General features: G+C 45.7%; 1 protein-coding gene across 3 annotated transcripts in view; it reads left to right on the top strand.

Moving 5' to 3' along the window:
- The window catches only part of CD99L2 (CD99 molecule like 2), a 74,297-nt gene that overhangs the window by 55,499 nt on the left and 4,745 nt on the right, over positions 1–14,053 (top strand). For 2 of the 3 annotated variants that reach the window (XM_081179079.1, XM_081179081.1), the window contains 3 exons: positions 5,844–5,879; positions 9,440–9,562; positions 13,981–14,046. In XM_081179079.1, the coding sequence (XP_081035205.1) occupies positions 5,844–5,879; positions 9,440–9,562; positions 13,981–14,046 (225 nt within the window). The remainder of the gene's footprint in view (positions 1–5,843; positions 5,880–9,439; positions 9,563–13,980; positions 14,047–14,053) is intronic. The other variant, XM_081179080.1, reaches the window with a different exon arrangement.

Consider the following 14,053-nt stretch of genomic DNA (forward strand, 5'->3'; position numbering starts at 1 on the left):
TCCTCCCCAGGGTTTTTTCCAAGCAATCTGAGACTGTCCTTGTATGTCTGCTTTTGCTCCTCCTGTTTCATGCCCCTTCTGGTTCTGGGAGACCAGGTGGGAGGAGAGCTTGTTGCAGCAGGAGGGGGAGACACCCATGACACTTCACCAGGCACACTCATCTCTCCCTCTTGGCCTCCTCCCCTGCTTCAGCTTCTGCCTCTGATTCTCTGCCACCGACTGTCCCATCTCATTGAGCCCTGTTACCTTTTCAGCATCTGACCCCACCTCTTCCCAGTTGTCTCTCTCTCCTTGTGACTGCTCATCATTGTCCCACCACCACTCCCTGGGCTCTGAGCCTTCTTCCATTGGGGGTCCCCTAGCTGGTTCCTCCCACCATTCCTCTGTGTCCAACCAGTCCATGATACATTGCTGGCTAGTGCTGGTGGGAATCATAGTCCAGCAACATATCCAGGACCACAGGTCCCCCATCTGGTATAGGAAGCTGCCTTATACTAAGACCACTGAGTCCACCTTGCTCAATGCTGTTTACACTGTCTGGCAGTGGCTTTGCAGACTGTGGACAGGAGCCTTTCATCTCGCTGTGAGGACGGCAAGCGTTGAATGAGGGGGCTTTGTATATGCATAGCTACACCCCTTGCCCTGCTTAGAGATTAGGTATCCGACTGAAACAGTGGGCAGGAAATGACTTCTACAGCTTCCTTGATAGGTGGCCAATCATTTGAATTTCCGAAAAAATAGTGATGGGTTTCTTTGATTGTTCTTGACCATTTCCTACTCTCCTAATTCAGATATATTTAGCATTTTAAAAGAAAAAGAAGTAAAGCAGCCACAGGCTGCAGTATTTGAAACCTCCACAGCAATTGGCTGTATGAACTCTGGCTTCAGTTGATTGAAGCCATTTCTCTCCAGCTGTAGACTCTGCTGCCAAAGGGGTTATGGAGAGTTTACAAGCATTCCAACGTTTCAGAGGCACAGGCCATTCCAAAGCATGAGAGCAGATGCAGACATCTGGAACTAGTAGGAAGGGGATTCAGCAGAGAAGTGTGTTTGCGGCGTAATTGAAACGTTGGTCAGCAGTTGCATGTGTGAAAGTTATATAGTATGTCCTAGTGGCGTGAATGGGGATAGCATTTGGACAAAGGGGTAATGGGCTTGTGTCACTTGTGTTGTGTCTTTAACACAGTGGTGGCTGCTGCCCATTAGAGCTGGTAGGTTGGAAGGCAGGAAGCCCAAACAATAAAGGGAATGGAAGCCAACGAATTTGGCTAGTTTTGCCACCATCTACTATGCAGAGTTCTGCAAGAGGAGGGGGAAGCTGACAGGCAGTGGTTGCAAGTAATAAGGCAGGCAGAAACACAGGAAGCTCCCTTATACTGAGTTCACACCAGTATTCCATCTAGCTCAGTACTGTCTGATCTGACAGTGGCTCTTAGGGGTTTCAGACAGGAGGCATTCCCAGACCTACTTAGACTTCCCAGGGATTGAAACTGGGTCCTTTTACATGCAAGTACCCGACCATTGAATTGCAGCTGCTCCAGTTGGTGTGGGCTGGCCAAGGGCAGACTGGAGTTGGTGGGGCAGCATCCTGCTTGCCGCAACGGACCAGCCTCCACTGATTAAACATATTTTCCCCCACAAGCTTCCATCTAATACTGATTTATCGCATTCTTTGCTTTCTATCCTGCAGACATTTGCAGATGACATTGTTACTATGAGCTTACCCACTTCAAAAGGGGGGAAAGAACTCATACTGGAGAGCCAGTGTGGCGTAGTGGTTAAGAGCGGTAGTCTCGTAATCTGGTGAACCGGGTTCGCGTCTCCGCTCCTCCACATGCAGCTGCTAGGTGACCTTGGGCCAGTCACACTTCTGTGAAGTCTCTCAGCCCCACTCACCTCACAGAGTGTTTGTTGTGGGGGAGGAAGGGAAAGGAGAATGTTAGCCGCTTTGAGACTCCTTAGGGTAGTGATAAAGTGGGATATCAAATCTAAACTCTTCTTCTCTTCTTCTTCTTCTTCTTCTTCTTCTTCTTCTTCTTCTTCTTCTTCTTCTTCCTGGTTTTCCTACTGGACCCCTTGGGGTTCCTTCAGTGCCCTAAATTGAAACCAGGGCTATGTGAGGAGCAATAGAATACCCCTAGTTATGATTCTGTAGGAACACAATCTGTTCCTACATCCGTCAAATTGGTGAGTCAGTTTCCCCAAAGATTTGTTGCTGTCAGAGATATTGTGTGCACTGTCTGTTAGTTTCTCCAACTTGATTACAAATGGGAAAAATATATAGCACAGATTCAAGTTACCAGTAAGGAGATTCTGACTAAACATAAGGAAGAGCTTTCTTATGTTTAAGAGCTGTTTGGCGGTGGAACAGACTCGCATGAGAGGGGCTGGACTCTCCTTCCTTGGAGGGTTTTAAGAAGAGGTTGGATGGCCATATGCAATGTATGGTCTAGTTGAGATTCCTGCATTGTAAGGGATTGGACCAGATGACCCCCAGGTTCCCTTCCTACTTTACAATTCTATGATTCTATGATTCCATTCCCTGCCTATCATTTTGCACTTTGCTCTGGCAAGTGGATCTTCATGTTCTAGTGAGGAAGGAAGTAGATAACCCAAGCCTGATGTTTTTCCTTCCCTGGTTTAGAATACAAGCAGTGATGTGTTTTGCATGGGGGTTCCATTCCTGGCCCCTCTGCACGCCAGCGGAGGGTGCATAAGCCCACCCTGTTCTGCCCTGCTCCTGTTCTGCCCTCTTCCAGGTCCAAAAGGAGCCGAGTGTTGGCGATTGCATGTCAGTTGGATGCGCCTAAAATGCTTTCCCAGCCCTGTTTCTGCAGGAGCTAGTGCTCTGGGCATGCCTCCTGCTAGGAATGAGTCTAGAGCAATGACCCATGAAAGGTGACAGCCTCTTCTCAGGGCTCTCAGCTTATCTTCTCTAGGAACGATGGATTCACACCCAATGCAGAGATGCAGCGGAATCACCTGACCCTAGCAGAGCCTAATGAAGGGCTCCTCAAGAGGTGGCTACCTTGGGATCACAGGAACCTTTAAGCATTCACTTTAACTCCTTGCCTAATAATAATAATTTATTTATACCCTGCCCATCTGGCTGAGTTTCCCCAGCCACTCTGGGCAGCTCCCAATCAAATGTTAAAAACAGTACAGCATTAAATATTAAAAGCTTGCCTAAACAGGGCAAGATGTCTTTTAAAAGTAGGATGATGGCTTATTTCCTTGACATCTGCTGGGAGGGCGTTCCACAGGGCGGGTGCCACCACCGCGAAGGCCCTCTGCCTGGTTCCCTGTAACTTTACTTTTCACAGTGAGGGAACCACCAGAAGGCCCTTGGCACCAGATCTCTGTGTCCAGGCTGAACAATGGGGGTGAAGACACTCCTTCAGGTATACTGGGCTGAGGCCATTTAGGGCTCCTTCAGGTATACTGGGCTGAGACCATTTAGGGCTCCTTCAGGTATTCTGGGCTGAGACCATTTAGAGGTCAGCACCAACACTTTGAATTGTGCCCGGATATGTACTGGGAGCCAATACAGATCTCTCAGGACTAGTGTTATGTGGTCCTGGCGGCCACTCCCAGTCACCAGTCTAGCTGCCACATTCTGGATTAAATGAGACTTACCAACCCAAGGGAAGCACCTTTTGCAGTATTAAACTGCTGCTATCTGTTAAGGTCCATGTGGATTCCAGCAGTTTTTGGACACATCAGATGATCTTCCACCCCCAAGTCTCAGTATCCTACAAAGGAGTCATTTTTTTCAGACCACCCCATCATTTTTTCCAAAGTAGGGTGGAGCAGGGGGGGGGTGGGAGAGAGAAAGAGAGGGAAGAAAAATGCTGCCTATGCTGCAGAGTGCAGAAATTTGCAGACAAAGCCTCCAGTCTCTGCAAACCCCACCCACCTCTTGACTGCGCACAGCGCTAAATTTATAATCAATCTCATTTATTGCTCAATGCAGTGCTACCGAAGCAGCAGCTGGTTAATTAATATGAGGGCTACCAGTGTGTGTCTCTGTGTATGCGCAAGGCTGCAGTTGCAGAGCAGTCGAGCCCTATTCACACAAGTTCCTTCGTCAACATTTTAGAAGATAATTAACGCTGCCCCAGGATTTCTACATTCTCCCCCACACTTCTCAGAATTGGCTTTGGGAGGAGGGGTGTGAGAGGGAGGACATGATCCCCCCACCCCCAATTTGTCCTTGCTTTCAACTCCAAGATGTAGATCAGCCATCTCTTGACAGAATGATTTTCATGGAGGCAAACTCGGGGCAGGCATGACGTCAGGGCTGTAAAACGATGTGTGCATTAGAGGATAGCGGGGGGGGGGGAATCTCTGCACAACACCTGGTGGGGGTCTTAGCATTCTGTTTGTAGGCCTTTCCTACTGTGCAGCTTTTCACATGTGTTTTTTTCCTGTGAATATTGTTGCAAAAAGCAGTCCTGGAAAGCAGAAACAATTTGTTGGAAATAGCCCCGACAGAGCTATGTTGGCAGCTAACCTGTACATTGATTGCAGCCAATGCACCCTGTCCGTAGTGCTGCTTTGGAGGTAGGCATGCCACCTGGAACGTTTTGTCCCATTTATTTGGCAGGGGGTGTGTCCCTCTGAACCAGAAGGTCAGATTTGAAGAGACTCTGTCCAGGGCAGGGGGAGTGTATAATACTTGGACCAACTGAAATGGCCCAACCCAATAGAAATAGGCTAACATTTTATTTGCACTGTTGAAACAGGCCAAGAAAAGCTGAATTCTATGCTGCCTTTTGTTGCATAATAATTGTTTTGAATAATTTATTGGACAGTTTGGCATCATCAGCCTGGTTCTGCGAGTCACAGGAGGAGTCCTCCACCCATAGCCACTAGAATCCTTACTCAGCCATCCTATGGGCTGCCATTGGCAATACGCTTTCGAGAGTATCATTTCATCAATGACCACTAGAAACAGGTTGGCTTCTTTCTTAACAAAGGCTGGATTCTGCATCTCAGCTATTCCCCAACCTGGTGTTCTGCCCAATGTTTTGGACTCCAGTCCCCATCATCTTTGCCCATTTGTTTTGGTGGCTGGTGCTGATGGCAGTTGTAGTCCAAAGCACAGGGTTGGGGAAAGCTTTGCCACACTGTGTTACACTGGACACTCAGGTTGCAAACGTAATCCATGCGGGATGCACGTTTGCAACCTGCAGCATTCGCCAAATGCAGTGTCGCATTTGCGCACGCGCGGGTTGCGATTCGGCACTTCTGCGCATGCATGATTTAGCACTTCTGCGCATGCACAAGCGCCAAACCCCAGAAGTAACCCGTTCCGGTACTTCCGGGTTTCGGCAGTCCGTAACCCGAAAAAAACACAACCTGAAGCGTCTGTAACCCGAGGTATGACTGTACTCTCTTTCAGCACACCTGAAGAACCGTAATAGAAGCATAACCTTGAGTATAAAAGGCAACTTCACGTGTTTAAAATTGACCTTATTCTTGGTTATGAATGAAGGCAGATACTTTTGCCCCAAGGAGCCACTGTCTCTAGCTGGAAGGGAAAACTTTTCCCCATCTCTGCACACTAACTGAATGGCACTGTACTACATCTCTTTCTATCCCCCCCCCCTCTGACTCAACTAGGAAATGTACCTGCTCTGAAAAATTGCTCAATTCATTGTACAAAGTATGGTAATCATGTCTCTGCCTCTCTTAGCCTCAGCTTTCTGGCTCCTATCTGTAAAATGGGGATAATGATCCTGACATTTCTTCCAGAGTGGTTGTAAACATTAATGAGACAATACATGAAGTGCTTCAAACATTTACAATTGCTTTAAATAAATACCTATTGTTATTTCCAGGTGGAAGTTCAGGAAGTGGCGGCAGTGACAATGACGGTAAGCAGAATTCTAGAAATTGCAAGTCCATCTCTGCTTCACACAAATCCCTTTCTGTGTCCTGTATCTAAGCTGAACTGCAGGTGCCTGAGCTGACTACTTGCACCTCCCCGCTCCCCAAATAGCTTGACTCTAACATCCATGGCACACATGGAGGCACACACGGAGAGGCCCCTGAACCACGCAATATAGTATTGCAAGTTTTGTGATTACCCCTTTGAGGTTACAAAAAGAACGTGGGGAGTAAAATGAGCCACATAATACATAAATGTGTTGGAAATAGTTGGGCAAGAGTTATCAAACTGTGATGTCGGGTAATATCAATTATTGCCCTTTTCACATTTCTTTTCAAGAGGGTCCCTATCATTGGGCTATACCCACTGTTTGAATTGACCCCTTGAAATCAGTGGGCATTCTCCATGGATTTCAGGGGACGCAGGTGGCGTTGTGGGTTAAACCACAGAGCCTAGGACTTGTGATCAGAAGGTCGGCGGTTCGAATCCCCGCGACGGGGTGAGCTCCTGTTTCTCGGTCCCTGCTCCTTCCAACCTAGCAGTTTGAAAGCACGTCAAAGTGCAAGTAGATAAATAGGCGGGGAGATAAACGGCGTTTCCATGCGTTGCTCTGATTCGCCAGAAGTGGCTTTGTCATGCTGGCCACATGACCCAGAAGCTGTACGCCGGCTCCCTCGGCCAATAAAGCGAGATGAGCGCCGCAACCCCAGAGTTGGCCACGACTGGACCTAATGGTCAGGGGTCCCTTTACCTTTACTCTTGAGTATAGCTGACATTAGATCTCACACATAGTTTTTAAGTCAAATTTCAGCCTTGCCAAAGGCCCTTTGCAAACAGGCACTGTTACCTGAAACTCAGGGGAGGAGAACCTTTTTGTCCCCTTAGACAAGATCCTTATCAGGATCTGATAAGGGTGGGGGAGGCTTTAAGAACAGAGCAAGAATGAGGACTTAAAAGGGGAGAGGCAATCCTCTCCCCCCCCCTTAAAGATTGGCACTTGTGTGTTTCTGCACAAGCTGCTTCAAACAGTGCACAAGAAGTGTGAGCTGCTTCAAATAGCACTTTTGAGAAGCACTTGAAAGTAGCTGCCAAGGTCCCATTTTCAGCTGAAATGGGACCTTAAAGCACTTCTCAAAAGCACTTTTGAATCATCTCCTCCTTCATTTAAAGGACAAGGGGGCAGATGCTTCAAACAGCACTTCTGAGAAGCTATTTAAAACAGCCCATGTGATCTTGCTTCAGCTGAAACCGGACTGCAGGCTGTTTTAAAGTGCTTCTTAAAAGCATACTTTTGGTGTTGCTGCTCTTGCTCAGCTGATCTGCAGAGATTAAAGGGTGCTCATCAATGGTTCCTCTTCATCCTGGAGAAGAGTGACTAGTGGGGTGCCACAGGGTTCTGTCTTGGGCCCGGTCTTATTCAACATCTTTATCAACAACTTGGATGATGAACTCAAGGGCATCCTGATCAAATTTGCAGATGACACCAAACTGGGAGGGGTGGCTAATAACCCAAAGGACAGGATCACACTTCAAAACGACCTTGACAGATTAGAGAACTGGGCCAAAACAAACAAGATGAACTTTAACAGGGAGAAATGTAAAGTATTGCACTTGGGCAAAAAAAATGAGAGGCACAAATACAAGATGGGGGACACCTGGCTTGAGAGCAGTACATGTGAAAAGGATCTAGGAGTCTTGGTTGACCACAAACTTGACATGAGCCAACAGTGTGACACGGCAGCTAAAAAAGCCAATGCAATTCTGGGCCTCATCAATAGGAGTATAGCATCTAGATCAAGGGAAGTAATAGTGCCACTGTATTCTGCTCTGGTCAGACCTCACCTGGAGTACTGTGTCCAGTTCTGGGCACCACAGTTCAAGAAGGACACTGACAAACTGGAACGTGTCCAGAGGAGGGCAACCAAAATGGTCAAAGGCCTGGAAATGATGCCTTATGAGGAACGGCTAAGGGAGCTGGGCATGTTTAGCCTGGAAAGAGGGGGTTAAGGGGTGATATGATAGCCATGTTCAAATATATAAAAGGATGTCACATAGAGGAGGGAGAAAGGTTGTTTTCTGCTGCTCCAGAGAAGCGGACACGGAGCAATGGATCCAAACTACAAGAAAGAAGATTCCACCTAAACATTAGGAAGAACTTCCTGACAGTAAGAGCTGTTCGACAGTGGAATTTGCTGCCAAGGAGTGTGGTGGAGTCTCCTTCTTTGGAGGTCTTTAAGCAGAGGCTTGACAACCATATGTCAGGAGTGCTCTGATGGTGTTTCCTGCTTGGCAGGGGGTTGGACTCGATGGCCCTTGTGGTCTCTTCCAACTCTAGGATTCTATGATTCTAAATCCTGCTGCTTTGGCTGTGCGATCCTGTTCTCTGATAGGAATAGAGGACCCAGCCGATCCAGGATTTAACACCAGTGACACAGCTGGTGGCTGGGTGTGGTTTGGAGAAAATGATTTTGTGGTCCAAATTGGACCACCTGATGGGCCAAAAGAAGCCTGCAAGCTAGAGGTTGCCTATCCCTGCTCAAGGCAGAAGCTCAATCCACATAAGGTAGGAGCTCCTCAATGCTGAATCAAGTACAGAAGTTCCCATCTCTTTTTGGTAGATGTTTGTTCTTGCTAAATTCATTGTATTTCTTCTTTAGTGCAAATCCTAGTTTACTGTTGCATCTGAACTGGCAAACTATGATTTACACTCCATACCTGAACTGCAGATGAGTTTGAGGTTCATTTGTAAATCCCGGTTTGGAGGACAAGCTGCTATGTCTGATTAGGCAAGTTGCCACTTTTGATTGCTCCTCAAACCAGGATTACAAACCAGCTTCAAAATTTTAGTGCAAGATCCTTCTATGGTATTCAGGTACAAACAACAACTTCCTAATTCAGACATCAACTGTGGTTTTCTGTAAAGACGAAGTAACTCGTTGAATCAGAGGGGAAAACATAAATGAAAAAGCTTCATTCACACAATGCCAAACTGTAATACAGAATTGTATGTGAAGCAGACCTCTGTGATATACCTAGCAAACAAATCAACATAGTAATAGGTTGACAATTACAAGTACATTAACAAGCATGACTGCATGAAGGACTTGTATTAAATGTATATTAAACAGGCTCGGCCCAGTATACCTGAAGGAGTGTCTCCACCCCCATTGTTCAACCCGGGCACTGAGGTCCAGTGCTGAGGGTCTTCTGGTGGTTCCCTTACAGCGAGAAGTGAAGCTATAGGGAACCAGGCAGAGGGCCTTCCTGGTGGTGGTGCCCGCCCTGTGGAATGCCCTCCTATTAAATGACAAGGAAATTAAAAACTATCTGACTTTTAGAAGACATCTGAAGGCAGCCCTGTTTAGAGGAGTTTTTAATGATTGATGTTTTAATGTACTTTTAATATTTTGTTGGAAGCTGCCCGCCCAGAGTGGCTGGGGAAACCCAGCCAGATGGGCGGGGTATAAATAATGAACTAGTGGTTGTTGTTGTATGTTTTATTTGACACATTTTTGCACTGGTATGTTTTCTGCTGGCCTTTTGCAGGTGCCTTAGTAGTAGAGACGGGAACGATTGCTGGCATTGTCAGTGGCCTTGCCATGGCCCTGATTGGTGCTGTGAGCAGCTACATCTCCTACCAGCAAAAGAAGTTCTGCTTCAGCATACAACGTAAGTGACTCTTCCTGCCCTTGCAAGGCCTGTCTGCAAGTTGGAGTGAAGCCCCAAATGGGTGTTAAGGATTTGTGAAGGGGTCGAGAACCAGCCTTCCCATCCACTGTAGGGTCTTGAACCTTGTTCACAAAAAGTGCCCAGCAAAGGAACATCATTGCATTGCCAATATAGGAAGTGGGGTGTGTTCAAAAATTGGCTCGCTCCTGAACTGGCAGTGAGGAAGGCTTGCACAACTTCCAACCTGCCAGGTCCAATTCAGCCTATTGGGGTGCTTAAGGACATTAAGAACAGAAAAGGCTAACCAGGCATAATATATAGCTTGCAAATATTATTATTATTATTATTATTATTATTATTATTATTATTATTATATAAATTTTTCATTTAATTTCTATACCACTTTATATTTTTAAGAAAAATCTCAAGGCAGATTACAGCATATTAAAACATCAATAAAACAACCCAGAATCAAACATTTTGGAAGAATGTCAAATATTATACATTCAAAGCAACATAATTAACAGAAAACGAAAATAGTATCTTAAAGATTTCAAAATAAAACATTGCAAAGGAGGTCAGCTACAGAATACATATTTGATGCAAACAAAGTTAACAACAACAAAAATCTTAAATATTTCAGAAAAACGAAAACAATTGCTAAATGAAATCAAATATAAAATGCACGTTTAAAACAGCATAATTAATAAGAGAATGAAATATTATTGTAAGTATGACACGGCTGTTTGGCAGGCACGAAAAGATGGGGCAAAAGAATCCAATAGTTAGGGTTTGCTGTCAGGCATAGCAATGTCCCTCGGGTTTCACCCGGTGCCTCTTTAGTAGAGCTGGTGAGTCTGGGCCCTGGCCTCTAGGCCAGGTGGAAAGGGCATTGCAGGGAGCGGCCTTCAGCACTCACAGCCATGGTGGGGCCCATGGAAGGTTGTCTTAGGCCTGGCCATAATTTCATGCATATCCCAAAGAGCTGCTGCCGAAAAACATAGGAAGAACCCCACTGGATCAGGGCAGTGTCCCAGCAAAGTCCAGCGTCCTGTACTCACAGTGACCAACCACATGCTCCAATGGGAAGCCCCCAAAGCATGACGTAAGAGTGTGTGTGTGTGTGTGTGTGTGTGTGTGTGTGTGCGCGCATGCGCTCCCCAGTAACTGGCATGCAGAGGCTACTGCCTCTGACAGTGTCCATTGTGTAGACTGTGGGGTAATACTAATCTAGGGTTTCCAAGGGCTTTTATTAATAATAGTGAGAATCTCTCATTTTAAAATCAAATTCCTAGTGCATCTCCCTCTGCTAGCTACAGGGATAGGAACCACACAGCCTCCTGCAATGAAATTGCTATTTTCACAGGAGTCTCTAAAACAAACAGGTGTGTGCCTGAGTAAATTAAGCCAGCAGGAAAGTCAAGAGGAATGTGATAAAATGAACCCCTCCTTTACTTGTGTTGTTTCTTTGCCCCATCAGTGATATTTTTGAAGAACAAAAAACTCTTTGCTTGCGCTCTCTCTCTCTCTCACACACACATGCTCTCTCTTTCTCTCTCTGGAAAAAAGCTTCAATAAAGGCAGCACTGAGAGAAGGCAAAACCCTAGAAAGACGGCAGGAAATTAAAGTTAATTATAAAGGAGGCTTAATTTAAGCCATCAGACATGGCGTGCTGGGATAATGTCATGCCTTAGATGCATTGCAATGCACAGCGGAGGCTGGCGCGTCAGCCACTGAAGTGACTTTTTATTGACGAACATAAAACTGCATTTGGTGCTATCATAGACACATGGCAAGAGGGAGAGGTCTGTACAGGAGCCACAGGGCTGCAGCACATGGAGACACTCCCAGGCAGATTCATACGTGATGCTGAGCTGCCCTTTTGCACTTCTGAATGACCAATGCAAACATCAATTTACATAAACATGGCAGGAGGAGACAATTTGCACGAGTGCAGTAGCTCAGAGGCAAAACTAGGCAGCTCCCTAAAGAAGCACACTTAATGGGACACTCATCACACCAGCAGCCTCCCATGAACATATACTTACATTGAATCACTGGTCTATCTAGCTCAGCATTGTTCACACTGACAGGCAGCAAGACTTCAACCAGGGGACATTCTCAGCCCTGGAGGTCCCTGGAGATGCCAGGGCTTGAACCTGAGACCTTCTCGTGCAAATCAGATGCTCTACCACTCAGCTAAAGCCATTCCCCTTTAGCTGAGTGGTAGGGCTGTGGCATTCATGGTCAGTTTGTCTGATGACACCCTTTGTGCTACCCAATTAAAGTCACTTGAATGCCGCTTTCTGCTTGCCCTTGGTTGTAGAAGGCCTCTTCTTCCCTTTGTCTTTGTCTTTGTACAGAAACAAAGGAACTTTGTACAGAGTGGGGAGAGCTCATTTATTTCAGACCAAACTGTTGTACATGCTTTGAAATTGCATCCTCTTTTTTGGCCCAATGAATAAAGATTAAACTGGGGGTGTGGCCAGCCGGAACTCTTCTGCCCATGTTCAATGTACACATGGATATGAAAAGCAGGAACGGCACTAGAGCAAAAGATATTCAAGCTCATTTGCAGCTTGCTTAGATTGGCCCACCAATAACAGGATGGTGTCCCTGCACCTTTTAAATAGGTGTGTCAAAGGGGGAATTTTTGGCAGGTGTAGCTTGCATGAACTTCAGAAGAATTTGTTAATACAGATGAATTGTCCAAAAAAGGAATGGCCGTAGCTTAGTAGCAAAACTCTTCTTTACATGCAGAAGGTGCCAGGTTCAATCTCCATGGAGGGCTGTGAATGTCCCCTGTTTGAAACCCTGGAGAGCCACTGCCAGTCAGTGCAGGCAACACTGAGCTAGGTGGACTTGGAATTGGGCAGCTTCCTATGCTTCAATAAATGCCTTCAGTGTGGCAGCTGTAAATACCAACAAAACCCCAAAAACAAATAAAGGAACACCATCATAGTTCTCTGAACGATTTGAACAATGCTTGTGCTGAACACCATCAGTATACCAAGTGGATAAAGCGGGAAACAGACAATACGCGTTATATAACATATTGAGAGTAACCATCAAGGCGACATCTGGAATCCCTTTTTAAAAAGGGACTATTAAGAACAGATTGATAAAATGAATAATTGCCACACTTTGGCCCAAAATCTACATCTATGAGATGCTTAAAAGCATGATAGTTCTTGATTGAAGTAGCCAGGTGTGCTCAAATTTGTAAAGCTGATCCCCTACACTTGAAATACAACCCAGGAGCCACAAGCTGGCTATACAGGCAAGTTTATCATGCAAGGCTAGTGCAACAGCTCAGGCAGACTGAAAAATTCCTAGACCGTTATGTAAGAGAAACATTAAAACTGGCTAAGTTCAAACTTCCCAAAGCAACTTTAAAAACCCTGTGATGTCATTTTAAAACAGGCATAGGCAAACTTGGCCCAGCAGATGATTTGGGACTACAATTCCCATCATCCCTGACCACTGGTCCTGTTAGCTAGGGATGATGGGAGTTGTAGTCCCAAAACATCTGGAGGGTCGAGTTTGCCTATGCCTGCTTTAAAACATTGTTTTTTAAAAAAACAAATATTAGTGTAAACTGCTAAGCTTAGCAATACAAGTACAAAACCTTTCCCTTACTGTAGTTGCCAGCTGAAAATCCTACATATCAAAAGGTGCCTTTAAGAGTTTTAGTTTGCACTTGGGACTCAAGACTACTAAAGTGAGTGGGGCTTCTTTTTCTGTGCTGCCTGCAGAACCTGCTAAGGACAATCGCCTGGTAAAAACAACAATTGCTGTTTTTTATGTCTCCAAAGGGAGAGCAGGCATATGCAAGCAGTGTAGGAAGAAAGAACTAAATAAAGAACAGTTGGCCATGCTGGCTGTGACTGATGGAAGTACAAGCAAAATCTAGGTGGTCACAGGTTATTTACCCCTGCTCAAGGAGCAAACATTTGCGTTTTTCACAGCTTGTAATACACAGTTTAGTCACTTTATTGGGCAGGCTTGATTATTTTGAGTACACCTGGAGATTTTAGTCAATAACTTGAAATATACGTGGATTAATCTCAGCCAAAGTGCATTAAATACACAAGCAACCATTGCATGTGTCTGCTGGGTCTGCTTTTCAATATATGTGGCATTCTGCAGGTGCCAGTTTATACCATTGCTGCTGCTGCAAGCTCCCAGCTGGGTCAGGTGCCCACAGCCCTGTGTTGGTGCACATACACACAAACACACACACACGTATGTAAGAGTCATCCTCTCATTGCCATAATTGCTGTGCCTGAATGGAGTGCCCATTGTAACCCATTGCTATGACACTCCTTCTTCTCAAGGCATGAACCCTTTATTCCTAAACACCATTGCAAATGATGGTCTTTCAGTGCCAATGTTTTTCATCTGTTGTTGCTTTCAGAGGGTCTTAATGCAGAGTACGTGAAAGGAGAAAACATGGAAGCGGTGGTGACTGAAGAACCACAAGGTAAGAT

Source organism: Podarcis bocagei (assembly GCF_964188305.1).
Source record: "Podarcis bocagei genome assembly, chromosome: Z".
In the NCBI taxonomy this organism is placed as follows: Eukaryota; Metazoa; Chordata; class Lepidosauria; order Squamata; family Lacertidae; genus Podarcis; species Podarcis bocagei.